General features: G+C 57.4%; 4 protein-coding genes across 5 annotated transcripts; all 4 read left to right on the forward strand.

Moving 5' to 3' along the window:
• Positions 1-370: 370 nt before the first annotated feature.
• On the forward strand, positions 371-2,371 carry ABB37_05840 (hypothetical protein; the record flags this gene model as incomplete). The annotated part of the gene is made up of 1 exon (XM_015804013.1): positions 371-2,371. One exon carries the CDS (start codon positions 371-373, stop codon positions 2,369-2,371), a length of 2,001 nt encoding a protein of 666 aa, XP_015657147.1.
• Positions 2,372-5,258: 2,887 nt separating this feature from the next.
• Positions 5,259-7,042, forward strand: ABB37_05841 (hypothetical protein; the record flags this gene model as incomplete). Of its 2 annotated transcripts, none has more annotated exons than XM_015804014.1 (1): positions 5,259-7,042. In XM_015804014.1, exon 1 carries the CDS (start codon positions 5,666-5,668, stop codon positions 7,040-7,042), a length of 1,377 nt encoding a protein of 458 aa, XP_015657148.1. In that variant the 5' UTR covers positions 5,259-5,665. The 2 variants fall into 2 exon arrangements, with proteins under 2 accessions (XP_015657148.1, XP_015657149.1); XM_015804015.1 differs by having other exon boundaries at positions 5,520-7,042.
• An 811-nt stretch (positions 7,043-7,853) lies between these two features.
• On the forward strand, positions 7,854-13,892 carry ABB37_05842 (hypothetical protein; the record flags this gene model as incomplete). Its single annotated transcript, XM_015804016.1, has 1 exon — positions 7,854-13,892. The coding sequence occupies exon 1, from the start codon at positions 8,148-8,150 to the stop codon at positions 13,890-13,892; it is 5,745 nt and encodes a 1,914-aa protein (XP_015657150.1). The 5' UTR covers positions 7,854-8,147.
• A 932-nt stretch (positions 13,893-14,824) lies between these two features.
• ABB37_05843 (hypothetical protein) lies at positions 14,825-17,248 on the forward strand (the record flags this gene model as incomplete). Its single annotated transcript, XM_015804017.1, has 1 exon — positions 14,825-17,248. One exon carries the CDS (start codon positions 14,825-14,827, stop codon positions 17,246-17,248), a length of 2,424 nt encoding a protein of 807 aa, XP_015657151.1.
• Between the last annotated feature and the right edge of the window lie 145 nt (positions 17,249-17,393).

Raw genomic sequence — 17,393 nt, forward strand, 5'->3', positions numbered from 1 at the left:
CCTCCAGTTTCATTTCGATTCTCTTCGAGGTGCCGCGGTAGTTTTGTTTGTTTTGTTTTCAAGATAAGCAATCGACAATCTTACCACATTTTTTTTCCTTTTAATACGTGGTTTTACGCTTCTTCTCCTTTTGTAGGCCGTCTTCTTGATTTCTCTCCCCTTTCGTTGTTTTCTAGTTTTTGTTCCTTTTATAGATCACCACTCAGACGGCGCCGTCCACTGCGCGGGGTAGGAGCATCGTCTTCGTTATTACTCGTTCTCTCTTTCCCTCCTCCCGCAGGCGTGTAGAATAGAGTGCTCACCTCGACTTTGTATCAATTATTATTATTGGTATTTATTGACGCGGTCTATCGCATAAAAGAAACATACTATGGGCTGTGCACCCTCCGCGCAGCGTTTGGCGGGCGAGTCGGAGCGGAAGTGGAATGGCAGTGACAGGCTGCCAGCGTTGCAGAAGAAGCCGACGGTGCCGAAGATGGTCCGTGCGGATTTGGAAAAGGCACGGGAGTACAAGACGGACGGCGTTATGGCCCCCACGAAACTCCCAGCACTCGACGTCAATCTCGCCGCGAGAAAGACGCGATTCGATGTAACCTCGCCAGACTTGGACAACGCCCCTACCAAAGCCAGCGCCCAGAGCCTACCGTCCGTGGGGCCCTTTACAAACAAGATGTGGACGACGCAGGCGTCGCTCTCCACCTCCACGCAGCGGCAGTGCGGTCTGTCCGACAACGTCAGCAACCGCAGCTCGTCTCCATCCGACGACGAGTGGAACCCGCGCGAGTTCGGGCCGCTGCTGGAGAGCTTCTGCGCCGACGCGACACACCGAGGCGCAGACCCGTACGCGAGCTTTCGCACCGGGCTGGACAAAGACGAGGGCGATGGTTTTTACCTCCACTTTCTGCAGGTGAACGGTGGGGCAGCCGTCGCGGCACAGCGGGCCATCTCGGCTATGGAGCTCATCCGCCACGCCTCCTGCGACGACCCACGCACTCGTTTCTTGATGGGGGGACTGAACACCCCTGCCGGTGCCCTCGCAGACGCGTTGAGCCGCTCCCCGACCACTTCACCCGGCCTGGGAGACGAACGGCAAGCGCAGCAGCAGCGGAAGAGTTGTTACGTGGCCGCGCGGGAACTGGGCCCGGTAGACGCGGACAAATACATGGACGCCCTCTACCAGCACTCCCGAGAGCGGGAACGCACGCACTTCTTTATTGACCCCGACGGAGAAATCCGCCGGCTCTACCACACCGAAGGCTGGCACACTCTCTGCTCCACAAAGCGGCGGCAGGAGCTGCTGCACCACCGATCGAGCTCCTCCGACAGCAGCGGGCACCACAAGGGACATCGCTCGCGTACAGCCAGTGCGGACACCAGTAGCAAGAGCAGCCACAGCCCGCTTCACCCCGCCACTGCCGCCGTTGGACAGCCCGCCGCGGCTGCGGCAAATAACTTCGCCGCTGTCGGTAACTACTCTCCGTCAGAGCAGCGAGGTGGGTCAGCCTCGCAGCAGCGCAGCTCCCGCTTCAGCAATTCCGACATACTGAAGGCGATCACTGACCTGTCGTACAAGGTGGTGCCGTCACCTGGCAAAGGCAGCGACGGTGCACAGGGCTATCAGCAAGGCAAGGGCAGCCCCGAGCCCCAAAAGCCGGCCGCGGCTCCTCCGTCGGGGTCACCGAGGGGGCCCAAACGCAGAGACTCCCAACTGCGCAGAGACTCGCCGCGGCGCAAGGCGACCTCTTTGGAGATGCCTCTGACGGAGAGCACGGCCTCCATGTCGCTCGGCTCCGGACGGGCATCGACGCTGCCGGGCTCGCGTACCGGCACGGACTTTTTCAGCCAAGCCTTTGGCGGCGCCGCTGGGGATCCGACAGCGCACCTTGAGGATCCTACGTTCGCTGGAACGACGCCACCTTCGCGCGTGCTGCCGCACTTCTCGCCCATTCTCGTGCGACCAGAGGGTGACTTCCCCGGCGGGGGCTCACGACGGTGCTCCTTTAACTCGTTGAGGCGTGAGGGCGATGGCGCGGGCGGCAACTCACCGGAGATGACGTCACCGCGTCGTCGCCAGTCGTCGCGGCGAGTCAGCTTCTCTGAAGGGACGCGCTACTTCAAGAAGGATCCGTTTTATATCGCCCCTCGCACAGAGAAGGAGTCCGAGTACAGGGAATTCACACCGCCCGAGCAGCACCTGCGCACCCCGCCGGCACCGCCTCCGTTAGAAACGGTAGCGGTGGTGGCGTCAACGAGTCCGACTGCCGCGGTGGCCTCGCCGCGCCCCGACACCTCCGCCAGCTATGCGCAGCTGACGCTGTTGAAGGAAAAGATGACGCAGAGCCGTGAGCGCAACGTGGCCTCCCCTGTGTAGCGGCTGTTTGTTCTGGGAGGTGTTTTCTTATTCCTCTTGTGTGTGTGTGTGAGAGAGAGAGAGGTTCGGACGTAGCATCTTGGTTCGGGGATTTGCCGCAATTGAAGCGTATTTTGCATCCTGTTCGTTCGTTCAGTTACTCACTTTTTACCGCTGCGTGGTGACTGTTGTTTCTCTGCCTCGTTTCCTCGTTAACGATATAAGACCGGATAATATTTCCTTACATGTCCTCGATAACCAGTGAATAGCCTCGGGGAAAAGAGCTAGTTCCTCGTCAGCGTTTCTCTTGTGTGTGCTTTTTTTTTCTTTGTGAAGTCTGTATAATTCTTTGTGTGCTTTCTCTGTGTTCGTTTGGAGTAAAACGGAAAAACCGAGTACTCTCACCCCAGTCTTTAGCGGTGACACAAAACCTGTGCTGTATAGTTTAAGCGGACGGCTGACCGGCGACCGGCTTATCATCTACGTGCACCTTGCCACCACGATATCGTTTGCATTACGGAAGGTAACGCTCCTCTTCACTTTGACCTTCTTTTTTTTTTACTAACAACGCTCCATCGTTTCTTTTTTTTTTCTTCTCTCTCTCTTCCGCAAGGGAAACGCTACGCTGCACAGCACGCGCCTTTTTTGATTGCCTTTTTTTTTCTAATTCGTCGGAAGCTGTTGAGTTCTTGGATGGAACGTCTGCCAAGGTACGTGCCGATTGAGTTGAAAGCTTCGGGTATTCCGCTGCTGCGTTTGTGTTTGTTTGTTCTTTTTTCTTCTTCTGGATCGCAGCGCATGTTGACTCTGGCAGTGAAACATTTGTTGTTGTTTGTGATGGAAATTCATTCACTGTCCCCTCGCCGTTCCATCACGAAAGGGTCACTCTTGACGCAGCACGGACTCTCTCTCTCTCTCGCCTCCTGTACTTTTCTTTTTCATGTTATCAAAAATGTAATATTGTCTTCTCATTCCTGTTTTCCTTTACAACGTGCGACGTAATGCGTTTTATTTTGTTGTGGTGGTGGAAGTTGGATGTTGGAAGTTGGATGGCCGCTTGGGGCTGGGGTGTACTTTTTTTTTATTTTCTAGAGTTTTCCTTCTTCGCTGCACATTGGTGGCTCGGAACTCTCTTTCATTTTTCGGTTATTATGTCCTTTGTCCCTTTTGTTGTTGTTCTTGTTGTCTATTCCTCTCTTCACGTCAGATCGTGGACAACGACACTGAACCGGCGCGTTGCCGGCTTATACGAACGCCGCACATGAAAATGCCGATTTGTAGTAAAAAACAAAAAACACTCCGCTGACGTTGAGTGGAAATTTTATTTACTTTCTGTTCTCGTTATTGTTGTTTTCGATCTTCTTTTCTTCGCCTTTACCGATGCACGAGCCCGCTGCAGATAATTGATTCTCGCGACCTCGCATTTCCTCGGTGCTTTTGAATTTAACCTTTATTTAGTTATTTTTTTTTTCTGAAACCGCGCGGGACGATTGCAGTGTAAATAACATCTGATGTTGATGTTTTTTGGCCGCCGGTTTCCTCCTGGCAGTGACAGCACTTATATATGTATAGGTGTGTATGGCATGTGCATGTGCCATCGTCCCGTAGCCGGAAGTGCGCCGTCTTCACCCGCTTGCATCACGTAAGACACCTATCACAGAAGGAAGGGAGAGAAGCGTTAGCTGTGATAAAGAGAGAGTAGCCCAAATAATAATGAAGAACATAACTCCTGTTTTCTTTCATCAACATAATCGTTTCACGAACTATTTTCTTTTTCCGCGTTTATTCCACTGTGTCTTTTGTCCTTCGGTTATTTCCGCACGTGCCCGCGCTACGCTACTTTCTTCGGATTCAAAACGCTATTTGTTTTTCGCTGTTATAGTATTGGTTTTTTTTTTCTCGTGTACTCCTATGTGCGACTCGTCGCTTTGGCAACCACTGTATATGCCACCTAGTTTTAGATGTCGGAGTGCCGTTGGTCTCTCCTGTGCGCTTGTGTGGTCTCTCGTCGTGGTGTCGTTGTGGCGTTCGTTTGTACAGGACGTCTTCGTTGCTGTCGTGTTCTCGTTTTCTTCTTGGGTGGTTCTCTGACTACCAATGCTCTGCGTGTGTTGCCTTGCAGACATTGGACTTGGGGTTTTTTTTTTATCAGTTTCTTATTTACTTCAGTGTTTTGCACGTTTCCTTCTGTTTTTCAGCACTATCTTGTATACATATATGTATATGGTTGTCCTTTCGGTATAAGTATACGTGTGTTGTTGCCTCTCTCAGTTTCTCACTTTCTCCTTGTAACTCGACGAGGGAAACCTCGGTGGATCGCATTCCAAAACCATGTGTCGCCACACGTAACGATACACTCTTTCTTTTGGTTCATATGCACTGCATGGGGTGTAATCTCTTTCGGTGGATTTACTCCTCTGGTTTTATTTATTTATTGTTTGTTTGTTTATTTCTTGGTTACCGACGCCGTGTGACATACGACGATGTATCTCGTCATTTTTAATGCTCCGTTGTGTGATGTTTTTATCTGTTATAATATCCATGAGAGACGCTTTGAATTAATTCTATATAAATACGGAAGCACACGGAGCAGCACGAGACGCTTTTAAAAAAGGCGCGTTTCGAATGAACGCATCATTCACTCTTCCCGCTTTAAATGTGTCACTGGAACGGCGGCATAAAGGGGGAGGTTTGTGATCCTCTTCGCCGGGGCCTGTGATTGCCGTCATAGCCCATGTGTGCTCCTTGGTAGCACTGGCTGGTTCACCTCCCCCCCCCCTCATTTATTGAAGGCACGGCAACTGATTTGATGCGCTCTCCCCTTTCATCATTCTTCCCCTATTCCACATATTTCTCACGCGTACTCCATTTCTGTCTCCTTCTTCTCTCTTCTCTTTCTCATGGCGGCAGCGTGCTCTCCTGCCAATCAGTTTTCGATGAATGCTAAATCAAGCTCGTCTTCCGTTATAGCACTTTCCTACTGCGGAGGCCGAGACAGTTGCGTTCTATCAGCTTCGACCGGCTCGCGTTCGGTTTTTTCTCTTCACCTCTCAACAGCCGTAAATCGCTTCATACGTCATTCACCCCGTTGTTTACTTTCTTTCTAGATCTTCCTGCCTTTTCTCCTCCCTTCTAACTTCTTCTCATTGCAACCTCTCTCGTGTCTTTTAGAATAATTCTTTGTAGAAGCGGCTTAACAGTGAGTCATTTCTCCTTTGTTGTTGCTGTTGTATGTTGGGGGAGGTGTTGGTGGATCGAAGCCTTCGTCTTGGGCGGTGTTCGTGCTTTTTTTCGTTTGACGTGGCGTTCAATTCAATGCAACGCAGACACGAAGCGAACGACTCCGAGGCCGGTCCGTCAGCGCCGTCCGAGTCTACGCAGTGCCGCGATGCCTCCACCGCCAGCCAGGGCCACCGCAGCGCTCCCTTCCGCCTGCAAGGAACGCTGCCTCGCCGAGTGGCACCGGTGGGGGAGCTGCTCGTCATGGACACCCCACCCTCCTACAGGGCCAACCCTAGCCTGCAGACCGCGTCCCCTCCGCTGCTGGGGAAAGGGAAAGTCTCCGCGCTGTCAAGCCCCACGGCACGCCTGCCTGTCTCCCAGACCTCCAGCACGGCTTCATGCTACGCCCTACCCCAGCCGCTGGCGCTCCGTGATTTCCGAGAGAGCTGCGGTGACAGCACCCACTATACCGGAGTGGCGAACAACGCGTACACCCCCCTCACCAACGCCTCCGCGCCGTCGCTGCCCTACACGTGGACCGACAGCTACCTCGAGGAGTCGCCAGAGACGATGCGGGCGCGCTGGATAGACCAGCAGACCTTCGGGCCCGTCCTGCAGTCCGAAGGCGGGGGTGACAGCACGATTGCGTCCACGTGTCACACGCCGAAGCATAACGCGGAGGCCGTCTGGGGCCGTGTGCAGGCGCGAAATGCGCTGGAGCGTGATGGGAAAGACGAGGAATGGACCGCAGCGAAGGCGGAGGGGCAGCAGCAGGTCCGACACGGCGCGGACGGTGGTGGGCGTCGTATACGTCGCGTTAACATTGAAGCCGCCGAGCGTGGCGGGGAGGGCCTGGGCGGTGCTACGCTGCAACGACAGCCGCACTGCCATGCGGAGGAGACGAAGACCGACGCGTCTCACGACACTCCTCGAGTAATTCCAGGTGCGCCGCCAGCTTCCAAAACTCGTTTCCCAGCTTCTACAAACTCAAAGCCGGGGGATGGAGGCGAGGGACGCACCAGCACACCGAAGCACCTGCTGAGTGACGTGTCTACTGTCATCGCCACCGTGCAGCAGTCGCGCCACGTTGTACCGACTACATCCATCGAAAAGAAAACGCAGCGCAGCGTGGATCCCTTTTCTGCCTCTCTTGCGCAGGGTGGTTCCACGTACTCCCACGGAAACAACGTGTACATGTCCACTTCGTCGATGATGCTAACGCCATCGCTGCCGCCAAACGCGCCGGAGCTGCGTGCGTCTCGCGAGGTTGTGCGAACGCCGTCACCTGCTGGCGCTGTGCGGGACACCACCGCCACTCGTCGGAGGAGTAGCACCGGGCCCAGTCCCTCTTTCTCTATCAGCGACTATTCACTGAGCGGCGCGGGCGATCGCGTCAAGACGGGCGGTGGGAGAGCATCACGGAATGGTCCGATGCGACTCCGGGTGTTGAAACCCATTTATGATGACTGAGAACGGGCAGGTGCGTTCACTATTACGGTGCGGATTTTGTCAAGCGACTCTCATGTTTGCTTTTGTTTCTCCAAGCGAATTAGCACTGGATAGGGTTTTGTTTTACCGCCACCTGCCCGCACATACACACACATACGCACACCCAACTCAGCTAATCCATGGAGGGGCTGACCACCAAGTGGGGTCACCTTTTTTTCTCTTCTTCTGAGTTTGGTAGTTCCTCTTCCTTTCTCTGAGGTGTTCCGTCACATTGTGTGTGTTTTTTTTCTTCGATTTCCGGGCAGCCTTCATCCTTTCCTTCTCTATTGAAGTTCCTGCGGTCGTGACGGAACGACTGCAGGCCAACTGATATGCGCCTGCGGCACTCTCATTCATTCATTTATCCTTTACTCCTATGTTGTTGTTTTTTTGTTGTTTGGAGGGTCTCCTCTTTCTTATTGCTGTGTGAAAGAGGCTGCGTATGGGCAGGTGTGAGGTGGCTTTGTTTCGCTACAAACATGTCATGCCTCGGGAGAGCGGAGGGGGGGGGGGAGGAGCATGGCACTGCTGCTTTCTAGACACTTTTCACAGCACCAACACCTCTAATGGACTACGACGTCTCTCTCCTTCTTCTGCGGTGTCTGTGGGGGACTTCATGGGATACGTACAGTACCTGCCGTCGTTTTGGGATAGTATGAAAAGGGTGCCATTGGCTACCTCTGTTGCAACAGTCCCTGGATGTGTTTTCCCGCTGCTCGCGCCGTCAACTCCTCTTCACGTACTGGCGTCTCCCGCACTCACCTTCTTCTTTCTCCTTTGCGTGCGGTAACGAAGCCGTCGTTGGCCTCAGGTTGAGTATCAGGAATAGATACGCTGATTCCTTCATTGGGAAGACATAGAGCACCTTTAGATATCTTTTATTACTATTACTTCATCGTTTACATTCACACGTATTATTCTACTATCACTTTTCGTGTAGTTTCCGCAATAAACATTACGTTAGCCCACGCTTGACCTACGCAGTCCTATCCCTCTCTCTCTCATTTGCTGTTGCTTTCATTCAGCGGCGCTCACGCTCAGCCGAGAACGTCCGGAGGTGAAAGGTGCTTCTCGTGGCACCCCAAAAATGCGAGTCGCCGCCACCGCAGCTGGTGCTGCTGCCGTTGGAAATGGAACTGCTCCAGGTGCCACGCCGTCTCCTCATCACAAAAACCTTCCCGAGGCGATTTCGCTCACCAACACGCCCGGCTACATCCTCAGCAGCGACGCCAGCGCCACGGAGGACATTGGCGTTGTCTGGGATGCCTCTCCCTTCTCCTCTATCAGCCCCTCTCAGGTGTCCGCCGAGGGCTACGGTGCGAGTCACGAGGTCCGCCATGAACGCCAACAAGGCAAACCACACGAGGAGGAGAGAAAGCCCGAGACATCGAAAGTAGGAATGCGGACACACACGGGCGACGATTCTGTGAGCACCACCACAGGCCTTCCCTCTCCCCACACGCGGACCGCAAAGCGAGAGAAGGAACAGAAGCGAGCGCCACCCACTGCACCTGAGGGTGTGTCGCCGTCGGCAACGTCGAGCATTGCCCGATCGCTCTCCGCGCCGATCCCACGCCCAGCTACAACACCCAGTGTCCCACTCACTGTGGCGACGGGTAGCAGCGACAAGGACGCAGCGTCCACTATGTCTCCGTTTAAGCCGCTACACAACGATTTCGCGCGTCCGCCATCGGATCTTTTATCGCTGCGCACCTCAAATGCAGCCACTACGCAGCCTTCCTCAACCAGTCCCACGCAGCTGTCTCCCGCGAAAAAAGGAAGAGAAGCGAAGAAGGACTCTCCTGAGCACAATCACAGTGACGTGAGCTCTCTGGCGCGGTCCAACCCCCACCTCACCGTGCTGGCGGACCTCCTGAACCACAAGGTGTTCACGGAGGAGGACGTACTGCTGGAGCTGGAGGCCATCCGCAAACGTGCCCTCCTCACCACCGCCCCTTTCAACAGGCACCTTCTTCCCATCCTGGCGTGGTACCTCCTGCGCGACAAGTTCGGCGAGGCCGCCGCCACCCGCTACGTCGCCTTCCTGACGTGTCCGCCCGGTACACCACGACCGGACGGTGCGGTGAACACGACGAACCACATCGCGTCCTTCTTGCCTCGTGTGAATGACGTGCGACGGGAGCGGAGGGCGACGAAGGAGCAGCTGCGGAAGAGCCCCACGCATCACTACACTATTACCCCGCCACGCTCGCCGACGGAGGCGGGCAGCCTGTCGAAGCGGGGGCGGCGCTGCACGCCCGTCTACGACGTACTGGCAGACGCCTCAGATATTCCGTCCGCCTGGGTGGCGAGTCCACGCACACCTACCTCCCCGCCGTTGTCTCCACGGGATCGCCTGCGCCTCTACACGCGCGAGCAAGCAGTTATGGACCGTCAGCAGGCGAAAGCGGAGGATCGCACCGTTGTGGACGTCGTGCTGGACGCGGCTGAGACAAACACGCAGGCGAAGAATGTGTACACGGTGGTGGCCGCTTCGGTGAGCTACAACGTGCTGCAGGAGCCCTCTGTCTTCCAGCCACCACAGCCACCACCACCAGTTCCTCCAACAGCGGCGGGCGCGAGAGGCGCGGCAGCAAACACAACGGACGAAGAGACGGCAGCGGGTCCGCAGCGCGGGGTACATGCCAATTCCACCCCGACACCCGACCGCCACCACGATGACGGAGATGGACTGCTGCACGGACTGCCGAGCACCCCTGCTGTCAGCGCTGTCGGCATGATCGCAGAAGAAGGCCTCAGCACCTTTTACCACGACGGTCCTGCCGAGTCGCCCGGGACGGCGCCTGCGTGTGTGCGCACGGGGAAGGCACCACAAAAACAGCACAACAAGGGCAAGGTGCCGCGCGGACCGCAGCTTCAGAAGAGCGGGACGGTGGTGGGCGGCACTCCAGACCTGTCCGACATCCCCTGCGTGCTGGACCACGGAATGAGCGCGCAGACGGACTCCCATCCAGACAGCAGCAGCACTGCATCGGCGGAGGGTCCCTCCTCGCGTCCCGAAGCCCCCGCCACCGACACTCAGAGCGGCAGGCGTGCACACGCTGACAACGTAAAGCAGCGCCTACCGGCCGGAGTGAACGCCGCCAAGGCTCGCGAGGCAGGCCTTCTGGTGTTTTCCGCTGCGGAAGGTTCTGTTACGGCTGTGTCTTCCCGGCATGCCAGCGACACACAGAACAGCTCCGCAAACCCGTACTACGAGAACTCGGACTTCTGTCTTCTTCGGCCAACATCCCGACAACAGACGCATGACCAGAAGGCGGGCAGCGACGCCGGGTTTGTGAAGGAGCCAAAGCAGTACTCGGTGCTGGACTCATCCGCCAGCCGCACGGCCACCACCGATGCCTACTACTCCATGCTCCCGGATACTTCCGTGGCGACCCAGAAGCCCATTTCCTCCCCTACCACGCCCTCGGGGGACAAGAAGGCATTCGACCGAGAGCGCAGCAAAGAGCTGCTGAGCTCCACAAAGACTTTTGGTGCTGCAACGGAGGAAGCTACACAGATGAACTCAAGCTACGGTAGTCTCCTTCCAGGTGGCAGCACGCTGATGAAGACAGGAACAGCCGAAGAGGCGGAGGCGAGGATGACAACCATGAACGCAGAGACAAGCATCAGTGCTTGTGACTCCACGGCAGCCTCGCAGCTCCGCCCACCTTCCCTCGTTGCGAGTCGAAACATCAGCTCTGAACAGAGGAAGAGCGGTGAGATGTCCACAGCACTCTTCAGCATGTTCGAGCAGGACGACAACAACAGCAACGTCGGAAGCATCGAGACACGTGCCGTTGCAACGCAGAACAGTGTGCCCTACAGCGCCTTTCTCAGGGAGTCGCAAAGCGGTGCGAGTACCACGCGGCGCAGTCCTTCACCTGCCTACAGTCAGTTTGCAAGCGAACCAAGCAGGAGTGCCTTGACAAACGACACCACAGCCACTTCGCAGAGCAACGTGGAGTCGGGTATTCGAAGTGGTATCGCGTTTGGTAGCCTAGTGGAACGAAGTGAGCTGCCGATGACAAAACGGGCCTCTTCTGCTCGTCCTTGCCCACCAGGCCGCCCAACAACAGCAAACGAACCCTCTGCTATTGCCTTCAGCGGAATGACGTCGGCAAGTGAGAGCGCGCACAGACGAAGCCGTCTTTCTCGGGCATCCGCGCCGTCCATCATGGGGAACCTCTCAGAGACCCACAGTCGCGGTGGAAGCAACTACGGCAGCTTGATGGACACCTCTCACACCCCTCTGTCATCGCCGCGCTGCCATTCCCGCCATCCGTCGCATTCCTCGCGCAAACCTTCCTCGACAGGGGCCTCCGTCAGCCGAAGCCTTTTGGGCCACTTCCGCGACAGCTTGCACCGCAACACCCCTTCTTCTCTGGAGGACGAAATATCGGAGAATTACGGCAGCATGATGGGGGCCAGCGCGCAGAACAGCGTCGCGGCGGACCGGTCGAGCGCGGGTGCTGCCTCGCACGGCGGCTACAGCGCGCTCGACGCCAGCGCAGGCGCGCAGCAGTCCTCCGTCGGCGGTCGCACCGGCGGCTACGGCAGCATGATGGGGGCCAGCGCGCAGAACAGCGTCGCGGCGGACCGGTCGAGCGCGGGTGCTGCCTCGCACGGCGGCTACAGCGTCCTGGAGCCTCAAAGCACGGAGATGAGGACCACCACGCAACGTAACGCCACCGCTTATCCGAGTGTTCGCTCCAGTGTTGCACCGCCTGAGGAAATGGCCGTCTCTGCCAACCCAAGAGACTACTCTCTTCACTACTCGACGTCGGAGAGTGGGGTGGACAGTTCAGTGGTGGACCCCGTGGCCTTGCAAGCGATGTTAAAGCGGCTGGAGCGGCCGGTTTCTGGATTGCGAGAGAACACCGCCTGCACCTTTGGGGAGGAGGGCTGCCGCTGCGCGTTGGGAGGTCGTCCCGTTCACACTGTGCTGTGCGTGCCGTCACCGAAGAAAATGATGGGCACCGACTCCTCCTCTGTAGAGAGTATCACTGACGCTGCCAATTCTGCCGCGGCTGCAAAGCCTGATGGGCCAACCCCGGCAGTGAAGGCGCCGCGTTCTCCCGTCCCTGTCGCTCCTTTGCGGCAGCGCGACATCAACGCGCTGTCACTCTCGCGCGACGCGGCAGAAAAGAAGCGGCATGCTCTACCGCTGTGCGGCGGTGCTCGTGTGGACAGCACACCGCTTCGCAAAGGCATCGGGTTTCAGAGGCACGGCTCACCGCGGCAGTCGGGCAGCAATCCGTCGCCCACCGGCAGCGGTAGGCCGTCCGACCCCGGTGACTCTTCGAAACTGCACAGTGCGGGGGGTACGCCACTCCCGAATCGCCGCTCGAACGCTAGTCCCAATGGAAACGCCTCTCTTCTCGACGCAGGCGGGCAGGCCGGCCACGTCACCATCCTCAGCGACCCACGCAGCAGCAGCAGCGTATCGATGCACAACGTGCCGGATCTTTCTGCGCAGCTGGAGAAGGAGGAACACAACGGCATGCGTCAACTACACACGCGGCAACAGCCACAGCCCAATCAGAGGCTACACCCAAGCACTTCGGGAGAGGTGGACTATCCTCGTGACTTCCCTTTCATGGCGCCGGTGTCCATCCTCAATACCTCCGCGGCCGCGGCCAGCCGGCTGTGCGACGCCCGTTTGTCACTCGCTGCTGCCGACGAGCCATCCACAACGGGGAAGAAGAAAGCGACGGGCGCGGCCGATGGGGTAAGTGTGGTGGGCGGTCTCAGTGTTTTTGTCGAGGCAGGTGTGCTTGAAACACAGGAGGTGTACGATCAAGCGGATGCCAGTGGAGACAAGGAAAAGAATGGGCCGCTGCGGGTGCCGGATGAGACGAAAAGTCCGTCGCTTCACGGACGTGCTCGTGGCGGAGGAGGAGTGACAAATGACTTCACAGTCGTGGCGCCCACGAGCCGTGTCATGACGCCCGTTGCTCAGCAGGTCGACAGCCGTGCGGAGAGGCTGCTGAGCCCCGAGGTGCACGCGAAGCACGCCAACTTGGCGACGATACTCGCCAGTTCGAGATTGGAGGGGAGTAACATCATCGACGGGCACACGACTAGTGAGGAGCGCCCATCGCATGTGGCGGGTGCCGCGACAGTGAAGCGCACGTCGGGTAGCGCCACCCTGCAGCAGCATCCCGCGTCTCACGGTCGTGGTAACGCACTGAATGCAAGCGCGTCTTCTGCGTTGTCGTCTTCTTCCTCTTCATCTTCATATAACTCATCTGCAGACGACACCACAGTGTCCACGGACTCATCATCCGTAGAAGACACACACCCAGAGCAGTCCACCAACCCGGCGACTTCGCAGGAGGTGAGCAGCGTCATGGCAGTGACGGCCCCGCGCCGACGGGTGTTGATGCAGCCGCAGCCAACCGCGCCGGAGCTGCCCCAACAGCGGGAACTGCGCCAGCGTCACCGCACCATTCTGGACGTCCCGGGCGTGCCGTACGTGGAGTCGCCGGACATCTCCACCCACATCGATAAAGCAGAAGCGCACAGGAAGGAGAAGAAGCATGAAGCGTTTGTTGTCGCCTGGGCGCGGCGGGGGTTGATGTGGCAGCGGCAGGAGAAGGCGGCACAGCTGCGCGCGGAGTCCCTGGCGATGGCGAAGGAGATGCCGGATGGGTCGATGCCTCAGCAGCCGCCCAATCGGAGAGCAGCGGGACACACCTCGCCGAATAGAGGAGCTTCGCCCTATCGGCAGCAGCAACAGCCACGGAACGGGCAGAGGTATAACAGACCTGGTCCGGCACCGATGCCCGGTCGTCCGCCCATGCACCCCCCGCGCCGCGGTTCGTAAGTCGTTTTGTTTCTCTTTGTGTGGTTCGTTTTAGATTTTGGCTGTGGCACGCATGATAGAATCTTGCTTTTCTAGTTTGTTGCTCCGCCCTCCTATTGTGAAGTCTTACTAGAGCAACTGCGCCAGCTGCAGGTGTTGAGTAGGACTTCGCAGAATGTAAGAGCTGAGGGCATTCGTCTCGCGACCCATCCTTTCCCTTTGTTTGTGTCGGCTTCGGTTCATCGACTTGATAGAGGATTAGATGATGCTGCTCACACCACCTTCATACAGGCGTAGAGAGAAAAACACGTTGCTGATTTTTTCTTTTTGATAGTTTGTAGATTTATCCTATTTCTTCTTTCCTCTTCGTCATTCACTCAAATGTGAAGATTCTGTTTTCTCCTCATTCAGTTCCAACGGTGCCCAAACCGTTAGATGGGTATCCTCGTTCTTTCCAGTGTGTTTTCTACCTTTATACGGAAACCAAGGCAACGTTTGAAAGAACGCTGATGGCGGCTTATTTCTCTGTTTTTCCCCATCCTCTCCACCACGCAAACGACCCTTGGAGGTCAGCGTAGGAGCCCTTTTTTTTTATGTTTCCTTATTCCGCCCATAGCACCTTCAGGTTAGACCAACGGAAAACCAATTTGCCACATCTGGTAGCAGCGCTTTTTTCTTCCCCCTCCCCCTCCCCCCTCCAACGCCGTCCGCCTTAACGGAAGAGGGGGGTGTGCCCGCCAGTGCGCTCACGATAACCTCCTTCATCACTCGCAAGTTACGTGACGACGTCTTGATTGTGTTGCGAGTATCACCGCAGAAACGTTTATGTAGCGCCGTTAATGCAGCGGAACACATTGTAATGCGCAATCGGCTTTCCTCCCTTTTCCGCCCTCCCTTTCTTCCTCAATGCCCCTCTCTTTTGTTTCTCCTCCTCATCTCTTTCCGCAGCCATCATGCTGAGAAAACTTCATGGTTTCTTCAAGAAGGCGGACGGCAACAGCAGCGCCGCGGATCGGTCAAGCAATGACCACAACCGCAGCAGCAGTCGTAGCACATCATTGCTGCTCCCTTCTCCAAAGAAGAAATCGCAGTCTTCGCTACACAAGACGCCGGTGGTCACCGATGCACGTCCAAATCCCCTGGCGTACAACCCGCCAGGGCAAGGCGCGCAGCGCACCTCCACCGGCGGCGCGATAAACCGTTCAGCGAACGCGTCGAAATCGGGCGCCTCTCCACAAGAGCAGAAGCAGCAGCAGCAACAGCAGACACAGCCGCAGCAGAAGAACAACACGACAGAGGAAATGAAACCGCTGCCGCGTCCCGCCGCACCCCGGCCACTGTTGGATGGCCAAAAGGAGAAGGAAATGCGCAAGACGGGACGGCAGCCGACAGCCTCTCTGACGTTGTGCCTCACCGCCCACGCGAGCGCCAATGCCACAGTTCAAGACGACAAATCTGCGAGCAACGCCCTCCCCTACAGTGCGCTGAAACGAATGGGCCACGAGTACGGGTTGGCGGTCGACGAAAGCAGCGGTGCCTATGACTGGCACGAGGGGGAAAGGATGAATTCTACCGCCGCAGTGCCACAACTGCCGGATTTTTCATCGCCGAGCTACCTACCGGTGCTCTCACACGCGAAGCGCGTCATCCCCGCACCACCTCGCGATTCTCACAGTCAGGTCGAACGCAAGAACTCGAAAGACGACACGGGTGCCTACGATTTCGGCGGACTGGTAAGCGGCGAGTACGATCTGATGGGATGCGAGTCACACGTTGGCAAGAATCGAGTCGCAGACAACCACGACAGTGTACCGGCCCGGCAGACGAGCCGCCCTGACCCGTGCGGCACAAAGCTAGCGGCGCACACGCACGACACGGCAAAGAAACGAAACGAATGCAGCCAAGAGGAGGAGTTGATGCCCTCCGTGATCAACAAGAGGCGCCAGCAGGAGAGTGGGCTGTACAGCATGTTCAAGACAAGAACCCACCCCAACAGAAACAGCAGTAGCGCCAACAAGGGTCCTTCAGCAACGGCAAACGACACGCATCATAACTTCTCGAGCGCCAACTACGACATGAGCTACTCCTACGTGAACCGACTCAGCAACTCGGTCTCGGAAAGAAATGCAGGTGAGGCGCACAGTCTCGTCGAGGACGGATCGAAGCCCTTCCAGTCGCGTGTAACGCACCACCCGGCGGCCGACACGTCCGCCGAGTACTTCGACATCGGTGAGGCGGTTGACGTGCGGCCCCAGCGGACCAATCCGTTGCCGCACACGGACAGTGCTGCCAGCCCGTTGGCATCTTCGACGCTGCGCCGCGCGTACGAGTTGCCCCTGTCGCAGTGGAAGTACGTCGCGCTGGTGTCGCAGAAGGTCGCGGAGAAGAAGACGCAGGTGCGGCTCTCACGCGTAAAGCCCGAGCGTCGGCCCAGTCTCCTGGCGCCACAGGACCACAGCACCGTGGCGGCGGCTCGGACAAACTCGGCGAACTCCGATGAGAGTGACGTCTACGCGCCGGAGGAAGAGGGAGAGGAGGAAGAGGAGAAATCGCACGGTGGCAGCACAGACGTCTCCGTCTACGACGACTGCGGTGTCCCGCTGCTCATTCCCAATCTAAGCGACCTCTACAACGACGCCCGGAGCAGCGCCAGCAGCGGCACGGACATCATCGTGGACGCGTCTGAGAACTCAGACGATGACGGAAAGGAAGAGGAAGTGCTGCATCCGCCCCCCAGCAGCCACTCCGCAGACATGGGCGATCGGCCTACGCCAGACTCGCCTCCCCCCACAACTACAACGGAGCCGGTCAGCCCACACGCACCGAACACCAACGACGACGTCAACCATGGAGGCGTGCCAGCTGACCTGTTCCATCGCAGCCAACAAAGCTACGTCCCTTCACCACCATCTGCCGGCGCAGCCGGGCTACGGCAGCGTTTTGCGTCCCAGCAAGACCACCAAACCCGACAGAAGATCATGAAGTACCAACGCGAGCAGCTTCTCCTACAGCAGCAACGACGGCAGCAGCAACAGGCATTCCAGCCTCGTCCTCAGCCTCACCCCTCACCGCCCCCACCGTCGAAGCGTGCCTTCGCGCCGGGCGAGATGGCTCCTCAAAGTGGTCCGCCAAACGTGAACAAGAGCAACAGCAAGAATAGCGACTCTCGTGCGAACAGCGTCGGCGTCGTCTTGCCGAAGGTGTCGGTGGGTACGACGGGCAGGCCTTGGCCGCAGCCGGACATCCGTTTTGGTCCTCGCTTGAAAGGCGGACGGTCCCCATCTACGAATTTCGCTGCTCTCACTGACTGCCGATTGGAAAACGCACCAGTGATTGACTTGCCGGTGTGGGCAGCACTGGCACCACCGACTCGCTGAGGTGCTCTCTGTTGTTTGTTCGTGTGTGGTTTATTGCCGGCAACGGGCGTCGAGGCAGATTTCTTTTCGGGTTTTCAACACGCAACGAGAAAGTATTTGCGGTGGGAAACACGTTGGCTCGACACAAGGCTTTTTTCTAAAGTTT

The sequence above is a fragment of the Leptomonas pyrrhocoris genome (genome assembly GCF_001293395.1).
Source record: "Leptomonas pyrrhocoris isolate H10 chromosome Unknown, whole genome shotgun sequence".
Lineage (NCBI taxonomy): Eukaryota > Euglenozoa > Kinetoplastea > Trypanosomatida > Trypanosomatidae > Leptomonas > Leptomonas pyrrhocoris.